Source organism: Pseudophryne corroboree, chromosome 3 (assembly GCF_028390025.1).
Source record: "Pseudophryne corroboree isolate aPseCor3 chromosome 3, aPseCor3.hap2, whole genome shotgun sequence".
NCBI classification, from domain to species: Eukaryota; Metazoa; Chordata; class Amphibia; order Anura; family Myobatrachidae; genus Pseudophryne; species Pseudophryne corroboree.
The window spans coordinates 683,347,613-683,362,978 of NC_086446.1; the positions used below are offsets into that span (position 1 = coordinate 683,347,613).

General features: G+C 47.0%; 1 protein-coding gene across 2 annotated transcripts in view; it reads right to left on the reverse strand.

Annotated features, from left to right (window-relative positions):
• The window catches only part of PCGF6 (polycomb group ring finger 6), a 182,842-nt gene that overhangs the window by 148,211 nt on the left and 19,265 nt on the right, over positions 1–15,366 (reverse strand). For both annotated transcript variants that reach the window (XM_063961959.1, XM_063961961.1), the window contains exon 2: positions 5,331–5,430. In XM_063961959.1, coding sequence (XP_063818029.1) covers positions 5,331–5,430 — 100 coding nt within the window. The remainder of the gene's footprint in view (positions 1–5,330; positions 5,431–15,366) is intronic.

Here is a 15,366-nt window from a genome sequence, read left to right on the forward strand (position 1 = left end):
ATGTGTTTGACCCTGACCAAGTAGCTGCTCGGCAAAGTTGTAATGCCGAGACCCCCCGGGCAGCCGCCCAGGATGAGCCCACCTTCCTAGTGGAGTGGGCCTTTACGACGTCGGTAACGGCAATCCAGCCGTAGTATGAGCTTGCTGAATCATATTTCTGATCCAACGTGCAATAGTCTGCTTGGAAGCAGGACACCCAATCTTGTTGTGAGCATACAGGACAAACAGAGCCTCTATTTTCCGTATACGAGCCGTTCTAGCAACATAGATTTTCAAAGCTCTAACCACTTCTAGAGATTTCGAATCACTGAATATGTCAGTAACAACTGGCACAACAATAGGTTGGTTTATGTGGAAAGACGAAACACCTTCGGAAGAAAATGTTGTCGAGTCCTCAACTCTGCCCTATCTTCATAGAAGATCAGGTAAGGGCTCTTGTGAAACAAGGCCCCAAATTCAGACACCCGTCTTGCAGATGCCAAAGCCAAAAGCATCACCACTTTCCAAGTGAGAAACTTCAACTCTATCTTTTGTAGAGGCTCAAACCAATCCGATTGAAGGATCTGCAATACGACGTTAAGGTCCCATGGTGCCACTGGAGGCACACATGGAGGCTGGATGTGCAGAACCCCTTTCACGAAGGTCTGAACCTCTGGAAGAGAGGCCAACTGTTTTTGGAAGAACACGGACAATGCTGAAATCTGAACCTTGATTGATCCCAATCGGAGGCCCGACTCCACACCATCCTGCAAAAAATGGAGAAAACGCCCTAAGTGAAACTCTTCCGTAGTAGCTTTCTTGGATTCACACCAAGACACATATTTTCTCCAAATACGGTGGTAATGTTTCGACGTTACTCCCTTTCTGGCCTGAATAAGGGTGGGGATGACTTCCTTGGGAATACCCTTCCTGGCGAGGATCCGGTGCTCAACAGCCATGCCGTCAAACGTAGCCGCGGTAAGTCTTGGTACACGCACGGCCCCTGCTGCAGCAGGTCCTCTCGAGGAGGAAGAGGCCGAGGATCTTCTATGAGCAACTCCTGAAGATCTGGGTACCAAGCCCTCCTTGGCCAGTCTGGGGCAATGAAGATTGCTCGACCTTTGTTTTCCTTATGATCCCGAGTACCTTTGGGATCAGAGGAAGTGGAGGGAAGACATACACTGACGGAAAAACCCACTGGGTCATCAGTGCATCCACTGCTACTGCTTGAGGGTCTCTCGACCTGGAACAGTATCTCTGAAGCTTCTTGTTGAGACGAGATGCCATCATGTCTATTTGAGGAACTCCCCAAAGACTTGTCACTTTTGCGAAGACTTCTTGGTGGAGGCCCCACTCTCCTGGATGGAGATCGTATCTGCTGAGGAAGTCTGTTTCCCAGTTGTCTACTCCCGGAATGAATATTGCCGACAGAGCTTGTAGGTGTTTTTCTGCCCAGCGGAGGATTTTTGTCGCCTCTGCCATTGCCGCTCTGCTTTTCGTTCCGCCCTGCCTGTTTATGTATGCGACTGCTGTTACATTGTCCGCCTGGATCTGCACGGGACGGTCTTGAAGAAGATGTACCGCTTGTTGAAGGCCGTTGTAAATGGCTCTTAGCTCCGGCACGTTTATGTGAAGGCAGGCTTCCTGATGTGACCAACGTCCCTGGAAGTTTTCTCCCTGAGAGACTGCTCCCCAGCCTCGGAGACTTGCATCCGTGGTTACCAGGACCCAGTCCTGAATCCCAAACCTGCGTCCCTCTAGCAGGTGAGAGCTGTGCAACCACCACAGGAGTGAAATCCTGGTTTTTGACGACAGGATTATCTTTCTGTGCATGTGTAGGTGTGACCCCGACCACTTGTCCAACAGGTCCCACTGGAATACCCTGGCACGGAACCTGCCAAACTGTATGGCCTCGTAGGTCGTCACCATCTTACCCAACAACCGAATGCACTGATGGATCGACACACTCGATGGTTTCAATATCTGTTTTACCATTTTCTGGATTTCCAGAGCCTTTTCCAGCAGAAGAAATAACCTCTGAACTTCTGTGTCCAGAATCATCCCGAGGAAAGACAACCTTGTCGTCGGTTCCAATTGTGACTTTGGAAAATTTATGATCCACCCGTGTTGTTGGAGTATTGACAGAGAGAGTGATATGTTTTGTAACAACTGCTCCCTGGATCTCGTCTTTATCAGGAGATCGTCCAGATAAGGAATTATATTGACTCCTTTCTGACGACGGAGGAACATCATCTCCGCCATCACCTTGGTGAATACCCTCGGCGCCATGGAGAGACCGAAAGGCAACGTCTGGAATTGGTAATGGCAATCCTGAACCGCGAATCTCAGATAAGCCTGGTGAGGAGGATATATGGGAACATGCAGGTAAACATCCTTTATGTCCACCGACACCATGTAGTCCCCCTCCTCCAGACAGGCAATCTCCGCCCGAAGTGATTCCATCTTGAACTTGAACCTTCTCAGGTAGCAATTCAGATCTTTTAGATTTAGGATCGGTCTGACCGAGCCGTCCGGCTTCGGAACAACAAAGAGGCTTGAATAAAAACCCCACCCTTGTTGTGACAACGGTACCAGGACTATGACCTGGTCTTGACATAATTTTTGTATTGCCGCTGTTACTGCTTCTCCTTCTGGCGGAGAAACTGGCAAGGTCGATTTGAAAAATCGGCATGGAGGCACGTCTTGAAACTCCAGTTTGTATCCCTGGGATACTATTTGCAACACCCAGGGATCCAGGCCAGACAGAATCCAACCCTGGCTGAAGAGTTTGAGACATGCCCCCACCCGAGCGGCCTCCCGCAAGGGAGTTCCTGCGTCATGCTGAGGATTTGGCAGAAGTAGGGGTAGACTTCTGCTCTTGGGAACCTGGAGCCGCTGTGGGCTTTTTACTCCTTCCCCTACCTGCAAAGAAGGGGGAACCTCTCGCCTTTTTGTATTTATTGGGCCGAAAGGACTGCATTTGCGGGTGATAGGTCTTTTTTGCCGGTGCAGGCGCAGAGGGCAAAAACGTCGACTTACCTGCGGTAGCCGCCGAGACTAACGCATCCAGGCCATCGCCAAATAAGGCCTCACCTTTATATGGGAGTGCCTCCATGTTTCTTTTGGAATCCGCATTCGCGTTCCACTGGCGAATCCACAACGCCCGCCTAGCCGATACTGCCATGGTAGCGGCTTGTGAACTCAAGAGTCCAATATTCTTCATTGCTTCCAGCATGTAGGCGGCAGCGTCTTTGTTATTCCCTAACTTAAGGAGTATCTCATCTTTATCAATCGTGTCAATTTCTGATGACACGCTTTCTGACCATTTTTCAATAGCGCGACTCACCCAAGCGCAGGCAATAGTGGGCCTGATCAGTGTACCATTGGTAACACAAATGGATATCAATGTTGTTTCCATTTTGCGTTCTGCCGGCTATTTAAGAGAAGCCATGCCAGGAGCAGGGAGAATCACCTTCTTTGTCAACCTGGAAAGTGCATTGTTTAACACAGAGGATGACTCCCATTTTTTCCTGTCCTCAGCCGGGAAAGGGTAAGCTATGTGAATCCTTTTGGGAAGACGAAATTTTTTATCAGGATTCACCCACATCCCTTCAAACAGAGCATTTAGTTCGTGTGAAGGAGGGAACGTGACTTTGGATTTCTTTTCCTTACATAAATAAGCCTTCTCCTGAGATACAGGAGTGGTTTCTGTAACCTCCAACACGTCCCTGATAGCCACAATCATATATTGTATATTTTTTGCCAATTTATGATCTCTCTCTTTGGATTCACTATCGTCGACACAAAAATCAGAGTCCGTGTCGGTATCAGTGTTTACAACATTTGCAAATGGTCTCTTATGTGACCCAGAGGAATAACAGCATCCTGAAAAATCACATCTTCCACAGATTTTCTCCAGCATGCAGCCTTAGATTCAGACTTATCTAACCTTCGGTTAATCAGATGCATACTGTCACGTATCTCTTTCACCCATGCAGGCTCCTGGTGTGCCGGTAGCGCCACCACATTACAACTCTTTGTCCCTAATATGGCTTCCTCCGGGGAGGAACTCCCTGCCTCAGACATGCCTCACACATGTACAGCACACTCACAGACACACTGGGACTTATTTTGGGGACAGACCCACAGTAAAATCTGTCAGAGGGACACAGGATAGGAGCAGATAGTTCACAATCCCAGCGCCAGTATTGCCTGTGAACACAGTATGCTCACAGCCCAACAGCGCTTTTAAATGGTAATTTACACTACTAAATGCACCACAATCGCTTTGTGCTCCCCCTTAAAAGCACCCTGTACTTGTCAGAAGTGGAGGAGAGGACCAGCGTGTTCTATGCAGCATGAGGAGAGAGAGAAAATGGTGCTGAGCAGTGTGCTGGCTGCCTGAGGAAGAAGCTCCACCCCCGCAATGGCGCGTCCTTACACTCAGTATATTTTCTAATATTTATACTGGCGGGGGGTAGGGCTGTGCCAGCGGCATCTTATGCCCTCTTTTAGCCAGTTTGAGGTATTTTTCTTGCTGCCCAGGTCCCCCCCCCCCGCACCCTTCAGTGCCTGTGTGTGTGGGCAGCAATGGCGCACTTCGCTCCCGCCAGCCGCGCTTCACCTCAGCCGTCACTTACTTGATTGAAGATCATTCTTCTCATACTCACCTGTCTTCTGACTTCTGGCTCTGTGAGAGGGGTGACTGCGTGCTGTGGGAGTGAGCATCTAGACACGGCTAGCGTTCAGTACCCTTCAGGAGCTAATGGTGTCCTGTCAGCCAGAAGCAGAGCCATGAAACTCTTTAGGAAGTTGGTTCTGCTTCTGCCCCCTCAGTCCCACGAAGCAGAGAGTCTGATGCCAGCAGATCTCCCTAAAAATAAAAAACCTAACATAAGTCTTTTCAGAGAAACTCAGTAGAGCTCCTCAGAGTGCATCCAGTCTGCCTGGGCACATTTCTAAAACTGAGGTCTGGAGGAGGGGCATAGAGGGAGGAACCAGTTCACACCCAATGAAAAGTCTTTAGAGTGCCCATGTCTCCTGCGGATCCCGTCTATACCCCATGGTCTTGATGTCGTCCACAGCAATCTCTAGGACGTATGAGAAAACAGCAGTATAAAATCGGTCAGTATTCCATAAAACTAAACAATATTATAATACCAGAACTCCCCTTCAAAAAGCAATTAGTCTGACCATTAGGTTACGAAACAAGTGAAACAACACATGCAATTCTGTCCAGGCAGAAGCGGTCTATTAATAAATGTCTGATTAATCAATAACATTACCACTGTAACAAAAAAACTTGAAAAATGAAATGTATAAAGCTGTGTTTCTGAGACAATAACACTCACATGTGTGGAGACATTCCGTTATGGTAGTGGCATCAATGTAGTAACCTTTACATATTGAGCACAGAATGTAGGGATTCAGGTCAGCGAGACTAATCATATGCTGTAAATGAATGACATGGCCATTAGTACCGCTGGAACATCAACTCTTTCCTCTGCATTACCTGCAAGGGAGATCAGTAGGAGACAGTATCAAATGTATAGCAACATCATGGCCAAAATATGGCTTGTGTCCTGTCAAATACCCATATCTGACACTGACACAGACAGTAACATTAGCCACATTTTTCCAAGTCCGCTTGTCCTTACATCTAAGCTTATAAGTACTATTCTCAGGTTTAGGACGGGATATAGGTATAAAGCACAAGTTCTGGGTTTAGGCATAAAACATAAGTACTCAGTTGTCAGGACCACAACAGTACACGGTCTCCAAACAGAATAACAAGTGAAATTATTTGCTCCACTTTTAAAATATGTGAGCAATGAATACACCTGTGCACCTGCTGGGTGACCTGTAAACTGTGAGCTGTTTGGGGTCCTGAGGACCCAGTCTGAGAACAACTGGTCTAAAAGCCAGACGGGTATTGAAAAATATTGACTTTTATTTTAACAATCATTTCTTTAATGACTGAGTTATATTTGTGGTCATTCTCATACTAGAAAGCCCATCTACATACCTCCCAACATGACCCTTTCCAGGATGGACACAATGCCCTGCTCCTGGACTTCCCTCTTAATGTATGATTGCCGTCACCTGTGCTGAAACACCTTTATGACCCATTAATCTGTTCAAAAAAGGTGATAGCAATCACAGTTTAAGAGAAAAGTCCAGGAGCAAAGCATTTCGTTCCTCCTGGAGAGGGTCATGTTGAGAAGTATGCACCCGTACCCCCCCCTGCTGGCAACAAGATGTGTGTGAATAATTTTTAGGAATTCAGTATGATATCCTGGCTGATAGGATGCTGTCGGACCGGCATCCCGATAGTGTAAATCACGACAGTCCCCCCTTGTCTCTTAACCCTCCCTTTCGGCAGCTCAACCCTAAACTTCCCCCTGGTGGTGGCTAAACCTAACACCCCCTTCCCCGCAGCCTAACCCTAACCCTCCCCCCTAGCAGTGGCTAAATCTGCCCCCCCCCCTTCCTCGCACCCTATCCTTAACTCCGCCTCCCCGCAGCCTAACCCTAGCCCAACTGGGTGGCGGCTAAACCTAACCGTCCCCAAACCTAACCCATCTACTATACAGTTGGGAATCCGGCGTCGGCATTCTGAAGGCTGACGGATTCAAGCAATGGCATAATGACTGCCGGGATCCCACCAGCGGGCATCTTGACCGCATCCTCTCTCTAGAATTGACAATGATATGGGCCTTCGCAAGAGTCCCAGGGCCAGTAGTGGAAAAACAGCCCATCAACATCAATAATTCACAACCACAGTACATAGTTAGTTCAAGTTATTTGTTTTTAGTAAGTTTTATTAGTATGGCTCACTTTTCTGATGGCACACACACCTATGGCGTGAGGGGTTCCAATTTCTGTTACCTTTAACCACAGAAACCCCATACAATTGAAAATACAAATTGTGTGTGCCAAACTCCAGGCACTTTTCAATAAGGGTTTTTATGTTGCAAACCTACCAACTGGCATGCTGACTATCCAATGGTTAATTTGGAGACATTGGGGATCATTCAGACCTGATCGCACGCTAGTTTTTTCGCTGCACTGCGATCAGGTCCGAACTGTGCATGCACCGCAATGCGCAGGCACGTTGTACGGGTGCAAAGTGGATGGTTGCTAAGCGATGGATTTAACAAAGAATCCATTCGCACAGCCGATCGCAAGGAGATTGACAGGAAGAGGGCGTTTGTGGGTGTCAACTGACCATTTTCTGGGAGTGTTTGGAAAAATGCAGGCGTGTCTAAGCATTTGCAGGGCGGTGTCTGACGTCATTTCCGGGCCGGACAGGCTGAAGTGATCGCAGCAGCTGAGAAAGTTCTGAGATACTCAGAAACTGCACAAAACATTTTTGTACCGCTCGGCTGCACATGCGATCGCACACTTGCAAAGCAAACATACACTCCCTTATAGGCGGCGACTTTATGATCGCAGCGTTGGCAAAAAATAGCTAGCGAGCAGGTCTGAATGACCCCCCCCTTGTGACTTTATCAAGCTGCTGTTTGTTTAACATTCCTAGGGTGTTGCAATGGAGCATACACCTAAGGCAGTGATGGCTAACCTTGACACTCCAGTTGTTGTTGAACTACACATCCCAGCATGCCCTGCATCAGTTTTAGCATGGCCAAATAGCAAAACTGTAGCAGGGCATGCTGGGCTGTGTAGTTTAACAACAGCTAGAGTGTCAAGGTTAGCCATCACTGACCTAAGGTGTTCGGGTCAAAAATGACCCATGGTGTAATATTCAATGTTATGGAATTATAGTCACATTTTATTTAATATTAGTAATTTAATTATTTATTTAATTATTTGTTGTTTTTTTTCCTCTCCCTTTTTTTGTATTTGTGTATCATTTAACATCGCCTTACAGGTAAGTTTTCATAACCATAAGGGAGTATGAATTTAATGAACCACTCTGTTTATATGGAATAAAAATGCTTTAATTCAATCATTCACCCCTGAAAATCACTGCAAAATTCCTGTATTTATTAGACATATATTTATTTTGACATTCTTTTGATAGAACAAGAGAATTCGCACTTGTGTATATAATTTCTTTATTTTCTAAACTAAAATTACACAACACAGGCAAAAATCTGGAAAATCTGCAATGGTGGTCTGCAGTAAGTCCAAGTGATTTGTGCAGCCCCACATAACTCAGAATTGAATTCCCCCCACCATCTGTCCCGGTAGTCGAAATCCCAACAGCCATTGAAATGCCGATGGTCGGAATCCAGACAGCTGGCCAAAAACCCCACTTGGGTGGTGGTCCACGCCACCACCCGAGGAGGAATAGAACCTTGTAGCGACCTAAGGTCGCCACCAGGCCTGAAGTGTGGTGAGTGCAGCGAGCCTGCGAGGGGACACGCTGTGCTCGAGGTCGGGGTTTCGGCTGACGGGAAAACATACTGATCCCTATCGTCTGGTGCAGATATGTCAAACTCAAAATCCCAACTGGGCCGAACAATCAAAGTCTAAGCCTTGTGTGGGCCTCAAGATAAAGAAAAAGAAGTCTTATATGCAATTTTCAAAGGTTTTTTTTGTTGTTTTTTTTTAGAAAAACCAACAATAAAGCATAATCAAAGAGATAAGGAGATTTATGGTAGACTTACCATGGTTAAATCTCTTTCTGCGAAGTACACTGGATTCCACAGGGAATGCATTGGGGGTGTAGAGTTGGATCTTGATCCGAGGCACCAACAGGCTAAAGCTTTGACTGTTCCCAGGATGCACTGCACCACCTCCTCTATAACCCCGCCTCTAGGCACTGGAGCTCAGTTTCGTTAACCAGTTCAAAGCAGTAGCAGGTAAAAAAGACGGCAGATGTTAGTCACATAGAACCACATTCTCATGACAGGAGAAGAGACCAGCAGCTAATGCCATAAAAACCCAAAGAAGCTAAGTGCGTCAGGGTGGGCGCCCTGTGGAATCTAGTGTACCTCGCAGAAAGAGGTTTAACAAAGGTAAGTTCTTACCATAAATCTCCTTTTCTGCAGCGGGGTGCACTGGGATTCCACAGGGAATACATCGGGATGTCCTAAAGCAGATCCTCATGGGAGGGGATGCACCGTAGCGGGCACAAGAACACGGAGTCCAAAGGAAGCATCCTGGGAGGCAGAAGTATAAAAGGCATAGAACCTAATGAACGTGTTCAGAGGACCACGAAGCCGCCTTGCACAATTGTTCAGCGAACGCACCACGGCGTCCCGCCCATGAAGGTCCAACAGACCGAGTAGAATGGGCTTTGATAGCAGCAGGAGCTGGGAGTCCAGCCTGCGCATAGGCTTGTGCAATCACCATTCTAATCCATCTGGTCAAGGTTTGCTTATTCGCAGGCCAGCCATGTTTGTGAAAACCAAAAAGTACAAACAGGGTATCTGACCTCCTGATAGAGGCAGTCCTCTCCACGTAGATACAGAGAGCCCGTACCACATCCAAAGACCGTTCTTTGGAAGACAAACCATAAGAGATAAAAGCCGGAACCACAATCTCTTGGTTAAGATGGAAAGAAGATACCACTTTAGAGAGATAACCGGGGCGAGTTCGAAGAACTGCCTGGTCACGGTGAAAAATCAAAAAGGGTGGATGACAGGACAAAGCGCCTTGTCTGACACCCTCCTAGCAGAGGCAATAGCCATCAGAAACACGACCTTAAGAGTAAGGTATTCAAAGTCCACAGACTCAAGAGGTTCAAATGGAGACTCCTGTAGGGCATTTAAGACAACAGACAGATCCCATGGAGCCACAGGAGGGACATAGGGAGGTTGAATCCGTAAAACACCCTGAGTGAAAGTATGAACGTCAGGAATAGATGCAATTTTTCTCTGAAACCACACCGACAAGGCAGAAATATGAACCTTGAGGGAGGCCAGATGAAGGCCTAAATCTAAGCCTTGTTGCAGAAAAGCCAAAAGCCAGGAAGTTCTGAACGAATAGGCATCATAATTCTTAGAAGCACACCATGTGTATTAAGAATTCCAGAGCCTGTAATAAATCCATGCAGAAGCCTTCAACATAGTTTGAATAACCACCGCAGATAATCCCTTGCCCCTCAGGAGTGAAGCTTCAAAAGCCATGCCGTCAAAGCCAGTCTGGTCAGGTCCGGATAGACACAAGGGCCCTGAACGAGGAGGTCTGGGCACTGAGGAAGTAGAAGAGGACGCTCTATCAATAGACCTTGCAGGTCTGAGAAGCAATGCCCTCTGGGCCACGCTGGAGCGACTAGAAGTAGTATTCCTTTTTCTTGCTTGAACTTCCGTAGTACCCTGGGCAGGAGTGATACTGGAGGGAACACGTATGGCAGCCAAAAGTTTCATGGAGTTGCCAGTGCGTCCACGAACGCCACTTGAGGATCCCTTGTCCTTGATCCGAAGACCAGACCCTTGTGATTGTGTCGAGACGCCATCAGATCTACATCTGGTAGACCCCACTTGTCCACTAGGAGTTGAAAGACTTCAGGATGAAGACTCCACTCTCAGGTGGGAACGTCCTGACGACTGAGGAAATCCGCTTTGCAGTTGAGGACTCCGGTAAAGAACACTGCCGATATTGCTAGTAGATGTCGTTCCGCCCAATGCAGGATTTTTCATACTTCCAGCATTGCCATGCGGCTTCGAGGGCCACCTTGATGATTTATGTACGCCACCGTGGTGGCATTATCTTGGTGGCATTGACACTTGGATAACTTTGTGGGGTATCATCATACAACCCATTAAGAACCTAGCAACCTGGTGGACCATTATGCAATAGGTAGCATCTATCCTTGTGTATCTATGCCTATTTCCCTATAGATTGTAAGCTTGCGAGCAGGGCCTTCCTACCTCTATGTCTGTCTGTTTTTACCCAGTTTTGTTCTATTACTGTTGTTCTAATTGTAAAGCGCAACGGAATATGCTGCGCTATATAAGAAACTGTTAATAAATAAATAAAAAATAAATTGTATTTGAACAGGCCTGTTCTGTACTAGAAGCAGAGTCAGTGTCAACGCACTGAACACTGGCCGCAATTCCAGAATGTTTACCGGGAGGAGAGATTCCTCCCTGGTCTACCGGCCCTAGAGAGAGTGTTGCTCCAACAGCGCACCCCAACCCCGCAGACTGGCACCATTGTCAGGAGGACCCAGTTGGAGATCCATAAGAGATGGTCCCTGCTCAACTGTTGGTCCTGTAGCCACCAGCTCAGTGACAGACGAACCTCCGGAGTCAAGGAGATCATTTGAGACCTGATCCGATGAGGCAGGCCTTCCCATTTGGAAAGGATTAACCTCTGCAGAGGGTGGGAATGAAATTGATCGTACTCTACCATGTCGAAAGCAGACACCATAAGGCCTAGTACTTGCATTGCATCGCCGAGTGTATCGACACTCTTGGGCGAGAGAGGAACAATCTGATCCTGTTCTGAAGTTTCAGGACTTTCTCTGGAGACAAAAACAATCATTGGCTGTGTGTGTCCAGCAGTGCCCCCAGGTGCACCATGCTCCGAGCAGGGACCAGTGAGGACTTTTTCCAGTTGATGAGCCACCGTCAGTTCCAGATGACTGAGGAGAACCTCTTGGGAGTTCGCCAGGATCAGCAAATCGTCCAGATATGGCAGGATCCTGATTCCCTGACGGCGATGACCTTTGTGAAGATCCGAGGGGCCGTGGCCAATTCAAAAGGCAGGGCCTGGAATTGATAATGTAGGTTGCCAATAGCAAACCGCAGATATTGCTGATGCGACATGGCAATAGGTATGTGCAGGTAAGCATCCTGTATGTCCAGGGATACCATATAATCTTCGGGTTCCATGGCCAGTACAATAGAGCGCAGAGTTTCCATACGGAATTTGGACACTCTCACAAATTTGTTAAAGGATTTGAGGTTAAGTATAGGCCGGAAGGACCCATTCGGCTATGGAACTAGAAGCAGGGTCGAATAGTATCCCTTGACTCTTGTATCCAGGAGGGATTGTACAACCAAATTTAGAGCTTGCACTTTTAATGGATCCGCAGGGATAACCACTGTGCAAAACTGGTGAGGGGGACGTCTCTTGAAAGAGATTGCGTACCCGTGAGAGACAACTTCCCGCACCCAGGTGTCCGAAGTGGTCTCTAACCATGCCTGGGCGAACTGCAGAAATCGGCCTCCTACTCTGGGGTCCCCCAGGGGGAGGCCCGCCCCGTCATACAGCAGGCTTGTCTTGTTTGGAAACAGGCTGACGGGCGGCCCAGGATTGTTTAGATTTGGGCTTAGTGGTTTTGGAAGCACGAGCCTGTCTCTGGTACGCTTGACTTTTTGCTTTCCCTGGAGGTTGAAAGGAACGAAAAGTGGTACTCTTAGCCTTCACAGCAGAAGGATTAGTACTTGGGAAAAACGCAGTCTTGGCAGTCGCCAAGCCAGTCAAAATCTTGTTCAGATCCTCCCCAAATAGGATGTCTCCCTTAAAAGGGAGCACCTCTAATGTCTTTTTGGAGTCCAGGTCCACCTTCCAGGACCTCAACCACAGAATTCGGCGAGCCAGGATAGATGTAGTAGACACCTTGGCCGCCATTACACATGCATCAGAGGACGCCTCCTGAATATAGTGGGAGGCTGTGGTACTATAAGACAGATATTGTTGGGCAGTGTCAGAAAAATCCTGAGACAGCTTATCCTCAATTGCCTGAACCCATACTTCAATTCCTTTCATAGCCCAGGAGGCTGCCATAGTGGGTAAGAGAGTAAATAGACTTCAGGCAACCCTCCACATGCATATCCATCGGTTCCTTCAATGAGGTGACAGTGGTGACAGGCAGAGTAGATGACACCACAAGACGGGCGATATGAGAGTCCATCGGCGGTAGAGTTTCCCACTTGTTACTCCACAGGGATAGGATAACGAGCTAGCATCTTTTTAGACAGAGAAAATGTATTTCCTGGAGACGACCAGGATTCCTGACGTATGTCAATTAAATGGTCAGAATGTGGTAAGACTACTTTAGCAACCTTCTGACGTTTGAACTTATCAGGTTTCTTAGAAGCAGTAGTAGGCTCGATCTCATCATCTATTTGGAGAATCAGCTTAATAGCCTCCACTAGGTCAGGAACATCAACTTGGGTTGTAGATTCCTCATCAGATGCAATTCTATCTGTGTCTGACGGATCAGTATATTCCCCATCCTCATCGGAAGAATTATCCGAAATATTAGTGGATTGTGAGGAAGAAATGGCCAGAGGGGCGTGGGGTAGACTTTTGTCTAACCAAAGATTGATTTAATTGTTGTAATTGATTAGACAGAGTGTCCGCACAGGGCAGATTAATTACTGGGACAATATGTGGCTGTAATGCAGGCCTGGCCAACCTGTGGCTCTCCAGCTATTGTGAAACTACACATCCCAGCATGCCTTGCCACAGTTTTAGCATTCCCTAATAGCAAAGACTGTGGCAAAGCATGCTGGGACTTGTAGTTTCGCAACAGCTGGAGAGCCACAGGTTGGCCAGGCCTGCTGTAATGGCACGGGAGGTCTCACAGGGGGTGTAAGATGAGTTACAAGTGTATTCAGCATACTTGAGAAAGCTGCCCAAGGTGGGTCCTGATTGACCACAGGTGTTGCGGGTCGACTGGGAGGTGTATGGCACCCAGCGCCTTAACCAGCAGCTAAAACTTCCCCCTCAGGTAAATCCGTGGTACCAGCACTGCAGGATGCAGAAGCGTCCGCGGATTTCCCGCCCTGTGTGGCAGACATTATAGGGACTGTAGCCTTAGAGCGTAACAGTACAATATAGCCAGACAAACACAATACCTGCAAATAACCCCCTGTGTTATGTGACAAACAGAGGATTTAAGCGGTATGAGGTAAATGAAATACACAATAAAAAATACCAAACCGTATATACTGTGTAGCACTATATATATATATATATATATATATATATATATATATATATATATATACACACACACACACACACATACACACACACACACATATACAGTTGTGCCCATAAGTTTACATACCCTAGCAGAATTTGTGATTTTCTGGCCATTTGTCAGAGAATATGAATGGTAACTCACAAACTTTTCTTTCACTCATGGTTAGTGGTTGGGTGAAGCCATTTATTGTCAAACAACTGTGTTTACTCTTTTTAAATCATAATGACAACAGAAACTACCCAAATGACCCTGATCAAAAGTTTACATACCCTGAAGATTTTGGCCTGATAACATGCACACAAGTTGACACAAACGGGTTTGAATGGCTACTAAAGGTAACCATCCTCACCTGTGATCTGTTTGCTTGTAATCAGTGTGTGTGTATAAAAGGTCAATGAGTTTCTGGACTCCTGAAAGACCCTTGCATCTTTCATCCAGTGCTGCACCGACGTGTCTGGATTCTGAGTCATGGGGAAAGCAAAAGAATTGTCAAAGGATCTGCGGGAAAAGGTAATTGAACTGTATAAACAGGAAAGGGATATAAAAAGATATCCAAGCAATTGAGAATGCCAATCAGCAGTGTTCAAACTCTAATTAAGAAGTGGAAAATGAGGGATTCTGTAGAAACCAAATCACGATCAGGTGGACCAACAAAAATTTCAGCCACAACTGCCAGGAAAACTGTTTGGGATGCAAAGAAAAATAAGAATTTACTTACCGATAATTCTATTTCTCGGAGTCCGTAGTGGATGCTGGGGTTCCTGAAAGGACCATGGGGAATAGCGGCTCCGCAGGAGACAGGGCACAAAAAGTAAAGCTTTAGGATCAGGTGGTGTGCACTGGCTCCTCCCCCTATGACCCTCCTCCAAGCCTCAGTTAGGATACTGTGCCCGGACGAGCGTACACAATAAGGAAGGATTTATGAATCCCGGGTAAGACTCATACCAGCCACACCAATCACACTGTACAACCTGTGATCTGAACCCAGTTAACAGTATGATAACAGCGGAGCCTCTGAAAGATGGCTCACAACAATAATAACCCGATTTTTGTAACTATGTACAAGTATTGCAGATAATCCGCACTTGGGATGGGCGCCCAGCATCCACTACGGACTCCGAGAAATAGAATTATCGGTAAGTAAATTCTTATTTTCTCTATCGTCCTAGTGGATGCTGGGGTTCCTGAAAGGACCATGGGGATTATACCAAAGCTCCCAAACGGGCGGGAGAGTGCGGATGACTCTGCAGCACCGAATGAGAGAACTCCAGGTCCTCCTTAGCCAGGTTATCAAATTTGTAGGATTTTACAAACGTGTTTGCCCCTGACTAAATAGCCGCTCGGCAAAGTTGTAAAGCCGAGACCCCTCGGGCAGCTGCCCAAGATGAGCCCACCTTCCTTGTGGAATGGGCATTTACATATTTTGGCTGTGGCAGGCCTGCCACAGAATGTGCAAGCTGAATTGTATTACACAT